This window comes from Leopardus geoffroyi, chromosome D1 (assembly GCF_018350155.1).
Source record: "Leopardus geoffroyi isolate Oge1 chromosome D1, O.geoffroyi_Oge1_pat1.0, whole genome shotgun sequence".
Lineage (NCBI taxonomy): Eukaryota > Metazoa > Chordata > Mammalia > Carnivora > Felidae > Leopardus > Leopardus geoffroyi.
Genome location: NC_059329.1, coordinates 3,852,921 through 3,868,404, shown reverse-complemented (window position 1 = coordinate 3,868,404; position 15,484 = coordinate 3,852,921). Strand labels below are relative to the sequence as shown.

The window sequence follows — 15,484 nt, the reverse complement described above, 5'->3', positions numbered from 1 at the left end:
ACCTGCTGGGCCTGCACTGTGGAGTGCCTCTATTCCAGAAGGTTTCCTTTTCTTCACAGCAGGGGGGGGGGGTGACACGATCAGAAATCGTGTTTCAAATCTTTGATGAGGCACCAAAGAAACTCAAGGGAAGTTCAGTTAAGTACATTTGATCCCCATTACTCACGGATCCAATATCTGCAAATTCACCTACTTCCTAAATTTGTTTGAGATGCCCCAATCAATAGTCTGCAGACGTGTGTGGAGTTGGTGAAAAACAGGGTCAGGCAACACACGCGCACCCAGCTGCAGTCAACCAAGGCAACACTCTGCCTCCTTGTGTCTCCTCCCACACTGTAAACAAGGGGCCTCTTGTGGTCTGCTTCGTGCCAGATTTTTCCACAGCGATGTGCTTTTTGCTGAGGATTTCACTTTTCAAGATGACCCAAAAGTGTAGTGCTGCTGTGCTATGTAGTGATCTTCTGTGCAAGAAGGCTGTGGTGTGCCTTGTGGAGAAAATACACGTGTCAGATAAGCCCTGTGGAGGAATGAGTGACAGCGCTGTTGCCTACGAATTCAATGTTAATGAATTAACGATGCAATACATAGGGTGTCTGTAAACAGACCTAAAACAACATGTCATGTGATATGTGTTGAATGGTTGACAAAAATGTTACGGCCAGAGGCTTGTAAGAACCTAACGTTGTATTTCCCTTAGGAGCACGTGTTCACATGTCACTCATTGTCCATGGCAACTGTATAGACCATAAATACCATGTGTAATGAGAATTGATCGCGTCTATTTATGACATGCCTAGTAAGTGCCTAGCATCATGCTAATAAGAGCTGTGAAAAATGGGAAAATTATGTTTTTATATATAAAACAAAGTGTCTCACTCTGTGACATAGACAAGTCTAGTTGGAGGTTATCAAGTAGGAGACACTGGGACGGGCTCAAGGCAAGAGAGGGAAAGACTGACCCCATCAGTGTGCCCAGAGGGGAGAACCACAGTGGACACTCTGACCACGTGGTGATGTCAGTAGCCACAAGGAGCCACAAAACCCTACAGAGAAGCTTGAAGCCTGTTCTGGATACCACAGCTCAAAGGGTCACAAGATCTTTGAAAGATGGTTTACGGAAGAAAGGCCGAGCAAAATGACGGTGTGACCATAGACAGGGTGAGGAAGAAAGAGTCAGACAGATCGGTGTGAGGAGCAGTAGTGCAAGGAAGTCTCTGCACACAGACAAGAGAATGAGGGGAACGTGTGGCAAAGTGTCCGGATCAGAAATGAGTCCAACAGGAAACTTTGTACATCCTCTCTTTGCACATTAATGCTTGATATAATTGGGCTTTACGGAGGATTTATCTCTGAACTTGCGTGAAGGCTAAAGGACTTCTCAAGGTGCTTTGAATCCGGATGGTGATTTGCATCTTAAAAATATTTAGGCTCTTTCATATGCTTTCACATGCGTTATCCAAAGTACAGAAAGTGGTAAAATGTAGTAGACAACGCACTTGTCTAAGACTCAGGAAGCACATGATTCAATTCTGGGCATCCTGCAAACTCAAAGATGGCCAATTAACACACCTGTGTAACAACTTGTATTTATTAGTTCCTAAAATCAGAGGGTTGGATATGGTGCTTGACGCATAGCGGATACTCAATAAAGGCTCTGTTTTGAAATTTCATGATTCTATAGAGTAGTGAAGCTGATATGATCAGCCAAATTCCTGTTTTACCGAGGGGAATTGACATAGCTGGTGGCAAAAGTGTTACATTGAGAGAACAAAAGACGTAAGACTATTTACCTCTAGATCTAGATTACCTATAGTTTTCTAGGATTGAATTTCCAAAGGACATTTGAAAACATTTTAGTAGAAAACACTGACAGTGAAGGATCAGTGCACATTGAGAATGAGAACTGCCGTAATTATGCAGGAGCTCAAACCCACTAAGCTGGAGTTGGAGACACATTACACCATTATTTACATGACGTCTACGGCCACTGTCTCTTCAGCTGAGGAGAAAATGGGCCGTGATGACAAGTTTGCCAGCTTCTTTTGTGGCTACCACTAACATGCTTCTGCAATGTCAGTTAGAGAAACATTAAGCAACCTGACCTTGAACTATTAGTGTCAAAGAGTTTTGCATTTTACATTTCTACCAATTCCCCAATTTGCCTACTCATTATAAATCACTTTGCAAATATAGTTTTTGCCTAGCGGTGGTTTGGGGGTGGACTAGTTACCAAGGATTGTTCACCTTTGAGATATTCAGTGAGTGAAAAATTGTTTTAAAGCCTACAGTTTCTTCACAGAAATTTATATGCGACGGAATAAAAATAATAATAGTAAACTACTCGAGCTAACGTCCAACAATCCTGCTCTTACGTATAAAACTTAGAAATTATTAAAGACTTGTACAGTGCAGTGCTAGTGACAAAAAGCTTCCGCTCTATGCCACCCTATAACTGACAAACATTTACGAGAACAACTACATAATGAACTTTCTACCTTACATTTTAAAAACGCTAAAAATACATAAGATAAAAACAAATACATACCTTTGGAGGCGTCTCAGATCCTGGATACTCTCTCTGGTCTAGTTTCTTCCAGCGATCCATTAGTTTGGTTACCATAGGTGTATTAAAATCAACCAGCTGGAATCCTGTAACATTGGCTCCACCATGGATAAATCTCTCCAGAGAAATATCCTTGAATCCCTATAGAAATCAATATGATAGTTTGTTAAGTTTAGTTCATTATTATACATTTCAGCTCTTCAATGGAAACATAAGTTAATAACCAACATGTACATTTATCTATATTTCTAATAAAGCAATGGCTGGAAACGTGGAGGGTTTAATTATGCCAATTTAACTGTTAAATTCTGTCATTCAAAATCTAATACATGGGGAAAGCAATAAAGATATTTTTAGTTCAGTTCAACTCAATTTAACAAGTATTTCTCGAATGGCTCTGAATGCCTTTTATGAAGCATGAAGGGGGATATAGCAGATGAAAATGACAGTACCAAAACGTCTCCTATTGAGGCCATAACTGCCCTCTGATGTAGATATGTAGAAACGTGTCTTATGTGAAGGGAATATCAAGGTAGTATACTTTGAGTATGTGATGCAGAGTACCTTTATGGGGGGGGGGGTTCAGTTTAATTACAAAGTAGTCTAAAAGCAGACAGAGCCGATAAGTTGAGCCAGGGAGAGTAAAAGCTTTGATCGTATGAGTCACTACAACCCTTAGAGTCCTGGCATGTGGTAACAGAAGAGCAGAGAGCAACACAGGCCATTTGTGGACTTCTGTGTGTGGGAAACAAGATGGTGTCCCCAGGCGGGCTAGGGGAGCTTTGAGGGAAGAGTGTTCTCTCTCTTGGTCCACACATAGTTATTATCTGAGTTTCAAAAATTCTGGAAAAATCACTTATTTTATTTCTTTTTTAATTTTTTAATTTTTAATATTTTAATGTTTATTTATTTTTGAGAGAGAGAGAGAGAATGCGGGAGGGGCAGAGAGAGACACAGAGAATTCAAAGCAGACTCCAAGCTCTGAGCTGTCAGCACAGAGCCTGACGTGGGGCTTGAACTCACGAACCATGAGATCATGACATGAGCTACAGATGGACGTTCAACTGACTGACCCACCCAGGTGCCCCTTATTTTATTTATTTATTTATTTATTCATTCATTTATTTATTTAAATTATTATATTATTATTATTATTATTATTATTATTATTTTAATGTTTTATTTATTTTTGAGACAGAGAGAGACAGAGCATGAGCAGGGGAGGGTCAGAGAGAGAGGGAGACACAGAATCCAAAGCAGGCTCCAGGCTCTGAGCTGTCAGCACAGAGCCCGACGCGGGGCTTGAACCCACAGACCGTGAGATCATGACCTGAGCTGAAGTCAGACACTTAACCAACTGAGCCACCCAGGCGCCCCATGTTTTGTTTTGTTTTGTTTTTAAAAAAATTTTTTTTTCAACGTTTATTTATTTTTGGGACAGAGAGAGACAGAGCATGAACGGGGGAGGGGCAGAGAGAGAGGGAGACACAGAATCGGAAACAGGCTCCAGGCTCTGAGCCATCAGCCCAGAGCCCGACGCGGGGCTCGAACTCACGGACCGCGAGATCGTGACCTGGCTGAAGTCGGACGCTTAACCGACTGCGCCACCCAGGCGCCCCAAGTTTTGTTTTGTTTTTAATGTGAATTTGATTCACTTGTGTTGAGGAAACTAAGAAAAAGTGTTTTGTTTATCTATTTATTTATTCTTTGGCAAAAATAAAATATGCAGCTGTGATCCTGCGGTCACAGCGAGAACCAGCGCAGGAACCAGGGAGAAGAGAAAGACCCGGTGCTCCCTCTCTTCCTGAAATGTGTCTCAGACTCAATTTTGGAAACGTCTGTGTTTTTTGTTAATAACAAAGCAGGTTATATACACACACTGCTGTGTGGCTACCTGAGGAGAAACGGCCCGTCTACTGGCAACCATGCAAAGTTGCTCCTGAAACCTCCAGGAGTGTGTGTTTATAGCTAACCTTGATGCTGCGCTTCTTATGTGTCGGGCACTGTGCTGAGCACCTCACACGGGCTATGCAGTTAGTTCTCATCACAAGCTTGGAGACAGATCGGCGTCTCAGACTTCTCTTACAAACAAGGAGACCCAGGCTCGGCAGATTACAGCAAGACTCCGGAGGATTACCCAGAAACACACATGATGTGTATGAACCAGGACGACTCTTGCGTTTGCCGTCTCTGCCCTCTGCTCCTGTGTCTTCCTACAAGAGTATGTGTTTTCAGTTTTGGTATCTATCATCACTGCCTCTAGCAGAGGGAAGGTGACACTGTAGAAAACTGCCCGGACCCTGACCCCTCCTCCGTAACCCTCTGGCCTCAGGTTTCCCGTGTGCAACACAACAGTCACAACGCTGGATTAGCTAGCACATCTGGTTTGAGTTCAGCCAGCGATAGCTATTATTAATTAATCCCCTCGACAAATATTTATCTCAGGCCTATTACGCGCCAGCTAATTTGACAGCTCATCAGTAACATTCTCATTTCACTGGGAAAGAAACTAGACACCAAAAAGCAAATCTACGTTTCTGAAATGGGAAAAACACTGTCCATCAATCTCAAGCTAGTAAAATGTCAGCCGAACATTTGTTTGCGTCTATGAGAAGATAGGGCAGATTCACAGGCAGCCCAAAAAACCCACAAAAATTCAGTTTTCTAAAAGCCACAGTGATTCAACTATTGCATTAGTTGCTAATTGACGACATTATTATTTTCTTTCAGCAGAGGCTGAAATCAAAGAGCTGCCACGCTTTCTCTCATTGCGTTATCCCACAGCTGCAAGACACAGGCAGAGACGCAGCCTTCAGAAAAACCATCTGATGGAAAGTCTAACTGATGAATAACAGCCCACATTTCTCTGATTCTATCCTACTGCTCTGCTGAAGGTGAAGGAAAAAATATTACCGCATCTGATTTTAAACTCCTTTCAGTTATGATCTGGATGAATGGTGGGTGGCTCAGTTAATTTTAGCCATGTCTGCTTGAGGACAGGCAATATTTTTCCTTTCATATACTTTAAAGGGTTTTAGATCGAAGAGTGATAGGATCTAGACTGTGAAGCAGTATTCTTGGAAACAGTTACTTTGGTGGCTCTTTAGACTTCAGTTTTTAACCAGAGAAGTGAAGACACTGCTATAAAATTGTAACTCTTCACAGTGTGTATGTGTGTGTGAAATCCACGGTTCAGTAACTAACGTGACTAACTTAACAGTGTCTATATGATACACTGATACCCTAAGGAAAGATTAACCTCCAACTCGGTTTTCCTCTTAATGTCCATTTACAGTTCATACATCCAATGGGGGCAAAGAAGCAGAGGGAAATTAATAAACTACAGGACTTCAGATATCCTGCTGACTACAGATGTAAATCTGCAGGTCGATCACATCATAGGTGTTTAATAAATGCTCGCCCTTTAGCATTTGTCTAATTCTGATTACATTCCTGCTGTTTTCCATTTCAGGCTCAAAGGATGACTCAATCATATCGACACAGCTCTGGTCAGTTAACAGAAGGACTGGCAGGGAGCATGGGAGAGGTTTCCTTTTTTAACGTCTTTTAAAAGCTGGGTTGTTAAGAAATTGACTTAAAGTATGCATTTTTGGTGATCAAGTGTATAGATGGTGGAATCAGACAAGCTCAGTGCGGAAGTTAAAAAATGCAGTAAGCACAAAACAAGAGGTAAAACAATGTCTTCAACTTCATGGAATCTCGAGTGGGGTCCTCGCCCTAGAGCGAAACGATGCTATTGTGCAAATTGTGGGAACGGAGTTCTAGTCCCCATTTGGACATCAACTGGATGCTGACATGTGGACAAGTCACTGTAATTTCCTTACCTTCCAGATGAGGTGTGGGTGGTGTGTGCATGTCTGTGTGGTTCTGCGTGCTGAGGTGAGGGACAGGCAAGGAACAGATGCAGTGAGTCTTCAGGGACATACCCTGGTCAGTCCGCAATTTTATAATTTTACACTACTTCATGAAAGATCCAGGCGTTTTCCTACGTGGAAATGGAATGTATTTTTAAGATGAGAAATCTAAATGAGAGCAAGATTCCAGGACCTTGCCTTGTAGGTACAACAATGTCCACAGCTTCTTGTGCCTACTGGTGGCTCCAGTTACATACTCTGCTGGAGGAGGGGTGAGGAAAGACATGAATACAAACACAGAGGAGGTCTAAATGGATGCCCATTTTGTGCCTACAGCAGGTATTTACCCATCTTGATTTTATTTATTTGATTGATTTATTTTTTGCAATCAAACAGGACAGAGTTTCAGTCTTGCTTTTGAGACTTAGGGTCTGTGTGATCTTGGATAAGTTACAGTGAACCCCAAAGTCCAGTCTATAGAATAACATATGGTCTATGTTGAGGGTTACTTAGAATAATTATAGCAATGAAATAAGCACAATGACATAAGCTGGGAGACAGAGGATAGCCAGCCACTAAGCAAAGAGGAAGGATAAGGGCACTTCTTATAAGATCAAAAAAGGCACTGTTTCCACCTCTTATTCTTTTTTTAGAGAGAGCACTTGAGTCGGGGGAGTGGGGAGAGGGGTTGGGTACAATGAGAGATTCTTAAACAATGCTGAGCATAGAGCCTGACACGTGGCTTGATCTCATGACTGTGAGATCATGACCTGAGCTGATCAAGAGTCGAAGGCTCAACCCACTGAACCACCAGATGCCCCAATGCCCTTAATGAGCTTTCGGGGTGCTAATAATATCTTACTGGCAGCTGGGCCACAGGATAGTGGAGAATATCCGGCATACAGGAGGTAAAATAATGATTTCATGACTAAAAAAAAATAATGCATTTTGTATTATATGTATTCTTTATAAATCATGGGGTGATTTGTGAGCCCTGACAAGACACTATCAGATTAAGTGCATAAGGACAGCTTTCTAGAAGATGTGACTCTCAACTGGGTGGGGTAAGTACCTCCCAGGGAGACAGGGCGAAAGCTGTAGAGACTTATCAGGTATCTGGGAACTAGTCTGATTTCAGGAAGGGGCACAAGTAGGGTGCCGTGGGAGAAAAGATCTGGGATTAGGAGGGTAAAGCTGGAAGGGCTTTGTGCTTTGGGGAAAAGAGTGTCAACACCTCACCATTAAGGATTTTTGCAGCCTGGCACCTAGATTTACCCTGGTAGGAGAGGGTAACAGATGGGATGGTGGCAGTGCGTCATTTTGAGACCTGCCAGTTTTGTGGGGAGGTGAGATGACTAGTATTATCAGGTAGGGTTGGAGAAATCTCAGGGTCCTTCCCTTTCACAAAGCACCTGAATCCTTTTATTGTATTTGCAGCCTGGAGTCAAAGAAATAATTTAAGCTGGGAAAAAATATGATCGTACCTGTGTTAAAACACACACACACACACACACACACACACACACACACACACACACACACGGGAGCTAAGTAAACACAGAACCTGAAACAAGAAAGTCTGTGGGCAAAGTAGGGAAGCAATTTCCTCCCTTAGATCTCTGAAAAAGACAGTATAGTGAACCAACAGATAAACTTTTCCTGCCTGTAAGTATCTGGGAAATTTCTAGAACAGAGCTTAATCTAATGAGATACCATGGACTTTCACCAGTACCTTTAGATGATGGGCATGTCTAAGTAAAATATTCCCACACACAAACAAAAACAGGACAGAGAAAAGACAGATTTCAGCAATCTTTCCTTACAAATTTTACTCATTCTTAGTATTCCATTGTTAATGATAGTGGCAGTGATATCATGGAAAATTTTCAAAAATCTGGGAGAGGCATGTCCATTCACCTACACATGAGGCACAGCTCATGCTATTTAGATGATGCCAGCTCCCTGTGGGTCTTCTTGGACTCTTGGCAGGCTAAATAAAGTTTGGGTAATAAAGAAACAGGGTCCTCATTCCCTTTGGCTCCTGAATGGAGGTGAGATTCCCAGCACACCGCAGTAGCTACAAAGGGAACCAGTGGGGCACGAGGACATCAATCTATTCGCATTACATCAAGACAGAAGGTTGTGTGACACTGAATCACAGTTAATTGAAGATGATAAATTTAACTTACGGATAATGAAAAGACAGTTTAAGGAATGCTGATGAGCTTTCACAACCCATTCGCATCCTTACTCATAATGAAATGGAATATTATTTTATTTAAATATGTGGAGTCTGCCTTCGATATTTCAGCCAAAGAATTTGATGGTCATTAAGGAGCCAACGTTTCTGTGACTGTACTTATTTTCTTTCTCGGTTTAGAGATTTATCATTTTGAAAGATCCCCAAAAATATCCATAATGAAACTCAACTTCTCCGTGGAGTAAACCCTGCTTAAATAAGGGAGGTTCTGGACTTTTGCAAAAATGTGTGCCTGTAGATAATTTCATGCATCACATACTGATGTCTGCCTTGCTTCATTCTTTGGTAAATTTAACTTGGTGTTCATACTTTCTGCTTTCCTTTTCAACGTTATGACTACGGAATATTAAAAAATTTTTTAAAGTGTTTGTTTATTCCTGAGAGGGAGAGAGAGAGACAGAGAGACAGAGAGACAGAGCACACGTTGGGTGGAGCAGAGAGAGAGGGAGACACAGAATCCAAAGCAGGCTCCAGGCTCTGAGCTGTCAGCAAAGAGCCCGACGCAGGGCTCGAACTCGTGAACTGCGAGAATGTGGCCTGAGCTGAAGTCGGACGGCCAACCGACAGAGCCACCCAGGTGCCCTTGACTACAGAATATTTTAAAGTGTCTGGACAACTTGTATCTACCAGTAACCAGTAAGAATTGTTCATTTAGAAATCAGTTCTAACTACTACTGTTAAATCAGTCTCTCTTTCAGCTATATTGAGGTATAATTGACAAGTGAATTTGTAATATATTTAAAACAGATAAGGCGATGATTTGATGTACTGATGCTTTGTGAAAGTGTTCCCACCATCGAGTTCATTAACTCATCCATCACGTCACGTGTTTACCTTTTTTTTTTCTTTTTAGGTGAGAACCCTTAAGTTCTACTCTCTTAGCAAATTTCAGTTATATAATACAGTATTACCAACTATAGCCACCATGTTATATATTAGATTCCAAGACCATATTCATCTCCTAACTGAATGTTTGTACCCTTTTACCAACGTCTTCCTATGTCCCCCACCCTCCAGCTCCTGGCAACCAAAACCCTATTCTCTAAGACTTAATCTATGAGTTAGATTTTTATTTTTTTTTAAAAATGTTTATCTATTTATTTTTTTTGAGAGAGAGAGCTAGAGAGAAAGCAGAGGAGGGGCAGAGACAGGGAGACAGAAAATCCCAAGAAGGCTCCACACTGTCAGCATGGAGTCTGACATGCGGCTCAAACCCACAAACTGTGAGATCATGATCTGAGCTGAAACCAAGAGTTGGACGCTTAACTGAGTGAGCCACCCAGGCACCCCATAAGTTAGATTTTTAAAAAAATTCCCAATATAAGTGATACCATGGAGTGTTTGTCTTGCTCTCTCTAATTTTACTTAGCATTATGTTATCCTGATTCATCCATGTTGTCACAAATGGTGGGCTTTCATTCTTTTTTATGGCTGAATGTGTCCTATGTCTTTTATCCATTCATCTGTTGGTGGACACTTAGGGTGTTTCTATAACTTAGCTATTATGAATAGTGCTACAATGAAATGGGGGTATATATATCTTTTTGATATAATGATTTTTTCCCCCTTTGGATGCATACCCAGAGTTTGGACTGATGGATGATATAGTAGTTCTATTTTTAATTTTGTGAATAATCTCCATATTGTTTTTGACAGAGGCTGCATTTCCACCAACAGTGTACAGGGCTTCCCCACTTTTCTACACCCTCACCAGCATTTATTCTCTTTTAAAGAATAGCTATCCTAGCACATGTGAGAGAATAGCTCATGGGGGTTTTGATTTGCATTTCCCTCATGATGAGGGACGTTGAATACCTTCTCATGTACTGTTGGCCATCTGTGTGTCTTTGTTAAAATGGTGCTATGCCCATTTTTAAAATGAAGTGTGCACGTGTGTGTGTGTGTGTGTGTGTGTGTGTGTGTGCTATCGAGTTGTAAAAATCCTTGTATATTTTGGATATGAACCCCTTCTTAGATATGTGGTTTGCAAATATTTTCTCCCATTCTGTAAGCTGCCTTTTCATTTTGTTGATGCTTTCCCTTGCGAGATAGAGCTTTTTAGTTTGTTGTGGTCCCACTTGTTTATTTTTGCTTTATGTGGCTGTGCTTTTGGTGTCAAATCCAAAAAACCATTGCTAAGGTCTATGTCAAGGGGATGACGTCCTAGGTTTTCTTCTAGGAGTTTTATAGTTTCAGGTCTCATGTTGAAGACTTTAACCCAATTTTTATTTCATTTTTGTGTATAAGACAAGGGCCCATTTCCGTTCTTTTGCACGTGAATATTTACTTTTCCCAACAGCATTTATTGAAGAGACTGTCCTTTTCCCATAGTATATTCTTGGCTGATTTGATGAAAGTTAATTGACCATATATGCAAAGCTTTATCCCTGGGCTATATGTGCTGTTACACTGATCTGTGTGTCTGTTCTTATTCCAATAGCATACTGTTTTGATTGCTACAGCCTGGTAATATAGTTTGAAGTAGGAAGCATGCTGCCTCCAGCTCTATTCTTCTTCCTTAAGATTGCTTTAGCCATTTGGGGTCTTTAGGGGCTCCAAACAAATTGTAGGATTGTTTTTTTCTATTTCTGCAAAGTACGGTATTTTAATACTGATAGGGGTTGCATTCAGTCTGGACAGTGCTTTGGATAGTATGGAAATCTACACATACTTTTAATTTAATACTTCCATTCTATGAACACACAATATTTTTCCATTTACCCGTGTCTTCTCTCATCCATGTCTTTGGGTTTCTGGTGTACAGATCATCCACTTCATTGGTTATATTTATTCCTAAATATTTATATCACTTTTGATGCTCTTATTAATAAGACTGTTTTTTTATTTTCTCTTTCTGATGGTTTGTTGTTACTGTATAGAAACACAGCTGATTTTTGCATACTGAGTTTCTATTCTGCAACTTTAATGAAATCATTTATTCTAATAGTTTTAGTGGAATCATTAAAGTTTTCTTTTTTTTTAATGTTTATTTTTGAGAAAGAAAGGGAGTGTGTGTGTGTGTGTGTGTGTGTGTGAGTTGGGGAGGGGCAGACACACACACACACACACACACACACACACACACACACACACAGAATCAGAAATAGGCTCCAGGCTCTGAGTTGTCAGCACAGAACCCGATTCAAGCAGGGATTGAACTAACTAACCTGAGATTTTGACCTGAACTGAAGTCGGATGCTTAACCAACTGAGTCAGCCAGGTGCCCCATCAATGTTTTCTATATATAATATTGTAAGATCTACAAGCAGAGGCAATTTTATGTCTTCCTTTCTGGCGTGGATGTCTTTTATTTCTTTTCTTGCCTAATTGCTCTAGCTGGGACTTCTAGCACTATACTGAAAAACAGTGGTGAGAGTGGATATCCTTGTCTTATTCCTTACCATAGAAGAAAAGCTTTCAAAGCTTGTCAACATTAGTTGGGTATGAAGGTAGTGGTGGTGGGCTTGTCATACACGGCTTCTGTTATGTTGAGGTATATTCCTTCTATACCCAGTTTTTATCATGAGATGATGCTGAATGTTGTCACATGCTTTTTCTGCATCTAATGAGACGATCATGTGTTTTTAATCCTTTTGTTAATGTGACTGAGTTGTGGATGGTGAGCCGTCTTGGCCTCTCTGGGATAAATCATGCTTGATATTGGTATGGCCTTGGTATGATCCTTTTAATATACCTGCTGAATTTGACTTACTAATATTTTGTTGAAGATTTCTGCATTTATGTTCATCAGGAATATAAGGCTTTAATTTACCTTTTTATTGTAGTGTCATTGTCTGATTTTCGTATCAGGGTAACAGTGGCTTTTTAAAACGAGTGTGGAAGCAGTCTTTCCTCTTCTATTTATTGGGATAATTCCAAAAGGATTGGTATTAACTCTTCCTTAAATGTTGGTAGAATTTACCCATGAAGTCATCTGGTCCTGAACTTTTTTTGGTGGGGGTATTTTGATTACCAATTCAAACTCTTCACTTATTATTGGACTGTTTAGATTTTCTTTTTCATCATATTACATGGTAGGTTGTATGCTTCTGGGAATTTATCTGGTTCTCCTAGTGTTCCTTTAATGCTGGTGTATAATTGTGTATAGCACTGTGTTAACGATCCTTAGTATCTGTGTCATGAATTGTATTTCATCTTCTTAACATTTGTTATTTTCTTCAAGTCTTCTTTCTTTCTTCTTAGTCTAGCTAAAGATTTCTCAATTTTGTTTACCTTTTCATAAAACCAGCTCTTAGTTTCATTGATCTATTGTCTTTTTTGTTTCTAGTTCATTTACTTTCACTCTGACCTCTGCTATTTCCATTCTTCTACTAACTTTCCCCTTAGTTTGTTTTTCTTTTTCTAGTTCCTTGAGGTATAGAGTGAGACTGCTGATTTGGTATCTTTTGTCTTCATGTAGGCATTTTTCACTACAACCTTCCTTCTCAGAACTGCTTTTGGTGCATCCCACATGTCCTAGTAAGTTATGTTTCCGTTTTCACTTGTCTCAAGATATTTTTTGATTTCTCTTTTAATTTTTTATTTAAGCCACTGGGTATTCAGGAGCATATGGTTAATTTCCACATATTTGTAGATTTTTGAATTTTCTTCTGGGAATTGATTTCTAGTTTCATATCTATGTGGTCAGAAAGGATGCCTGATATTTCAGTGTTTTTAAATTGATGAAGATTTGCTTTGTGGCATAACATAAGATCTATTCTAGAAGGTTCCATATGTGCTTGAAATGTATGTTCTGCTACTGTTAAATCAAAACTTCTGTTAGGTCCATGTAGTCCAACAGGTAGTTTAAGTCCAAGCCCTCCTTACTGATATTCTGCCTCAAGGATCTAGCAATTACTGAATATGGGGTATTAAAGTTCCCTACTGTTTTTGTGTTGCTGTCTATTTCTCTTTTCAGATCTGTTAATATTTGCTTTATATATGTAGGTGCTCTGACGTTAGGTACATAAATATTTACAAATGTTATATTTTATTGATGAATTGACTTCTTTATCACTATGAATGACATTCTTTGTCTCTTGTTATACTTTCTGGATTACAGCCAATTTTGTTTGATATAACTATAGCTACTTCTTTCCTCAGTTTCCATTTGCATGATCTCTTTTTTCTATTCTTTCACCTCTGATCTGTGTGTATGCTTCAAGCTGAAATGAGTGTCTATAGAGTTGGGTCTTTTCTTTCTTTCCTTCTTTTTTTAGGAACCTATTTTCATTCAGCCACTCTATCTCTTTGGATTGGAGAATTTAGCCCATTTACATTTAAATATATGTTGGTAGGAATAGACTTACTACCAACATTTTATTGTTTTCTAACTGATTTATAGTTCCTTCCTCCCTCTCTTCTTTTGTGATTTGAGGATTTTCTGTAGTGGTATGTTTTGACTCCTTTCTCTTCATGTTTTGTGTTTCTATGAGAAGTTTTTGCTTTGTGGTTACCATAAGGCTTAGATAAAACATCTTATAGCTCTAACAATGTACTGTAAGCTGGTAACAACTAAACTTTGAATGGATACAAAAACTCTACAATTCTACACATTTCATCCCACATTTTATGTTTTTGATGTCGCAATTTACGTCTTTTTATATTGTGTATATATTAAGAAATTATTATAGTTATAATTATTAATATTTTTGTTTTTTTTAACCTTTATAGTAGAGTTAAAGTGATTTACCCACCACTATGACAATATTGGTGTATTGTAAATTTTTCTATATATTTACCTTTACCGCTGGGTTTTATACTTTCATGTGTTTTCATGTTACTAATTTGTATCTTTTTATTTCAGCTTTAAACATTAACATTTCTTTTTTTTAATGTTTATTTATTTTTGAGAGACAGAGCATGAGCATGGGAGGGGCAGAGAGAGAGGAAGACACAGAATCCAAAGCAGGCTCCAGGCTCTGAGCTGTCAGCACAGAGCCCGACGTGGGGCTCAAACTCACGGACTGCAAGATTATGACCCGAGCCAAAGTTGGATGCGTAACCAACTAAGCCACCTAGGCGCCCCTAAATATTAACATTTCTTACAGAAACACTCATGATCAATTCTTTCAGCCTTTGCTTGTCTGGAAAGTTCTTTATCTTTCCTTCAGTTCTCAGGGACAACCTTGCCAGGTAGAGTATTCTTGGTTGCCAGTTTTTTCCTATCAGCACTTTTTTTTTTATTAAATATTTATTTATTTTTGAGAGAGAGAGAGAGGGAGAGAGAGAGAGAGAGAGAGAGAGAGAGTGTGAGTTTGAGCAGGGGAGGGAAAGAGACACAGAATCTAAAGCAGGATCCAGTCTATGAGCTCACAGTACAGAGCCCAACACGGGCTCAAACTCATGAATCCTGAGATCATTACCTGAGCTGAAGTTGGACCCTTAACTGACTGAGCCACCCAGGTGCCCCTCAGCACTTTCAATATATCATCCTATTCTCTTCTGGCTTATAAACCTTCTGCTGATGGTCTTGTGGTGGTTTCCTTGTACATAACAAGTTGTTTTCCTCTTGCTGCCTTTAAGATGCTCTCTTTGTCTTTAACTTATGACAACTTAACTATAATGTGTCTTACTGTATATCTCTTTTTTTATGTTTATTTCTTTTGAGAGGGAGAGTGAACGAGCAGGGGAGGTACAGAAAGAGGAAGAGAGAGAGAGAGAGAGAGAGAGAGAGAGAACCCAAGCAGGCTCGGCACTGTCAGCACACAGCCCAACGTGGGGCTCGATCCTGTGAACTGCAAGACCACGACCTGACCTGAAGTCTAGAGTCGGATGCTTAACCAA

The 15,484-nt window shown here is 39.9% G+C and overlaps 1 protein-coding gene across 16 annotated transcripts in view; it reads right to left on the bottom strand.

The window, feature by feature from the left end:
• The window catches only part of GRIA4 (glutamate ionotropic receptor AMPA type subunit 4), a 402,642-nt gene that overhangs the window by 73,052 nt on the left and 314,106 nt on the right, over positions 1-15,484 (bottom strand). For all 16 annotated transcript variants that reach the window (XR_006713663.1, XM_045482620.1, XM_045482619.1 and 13 more), the window contains one exon: positions 2,546-2,704. Coding sequence is in view for 15 of the 16 variants with exons in the window: in XM_045482620.1 (XP_045338576.1) it covers positions 2,546-2,704 (159 nt within the window). In the remaining variant the exon portion in view is untranslated. The remainder of the gene's footprint in view (positions 1-2,545; positions 2,705-15,484) is intronic.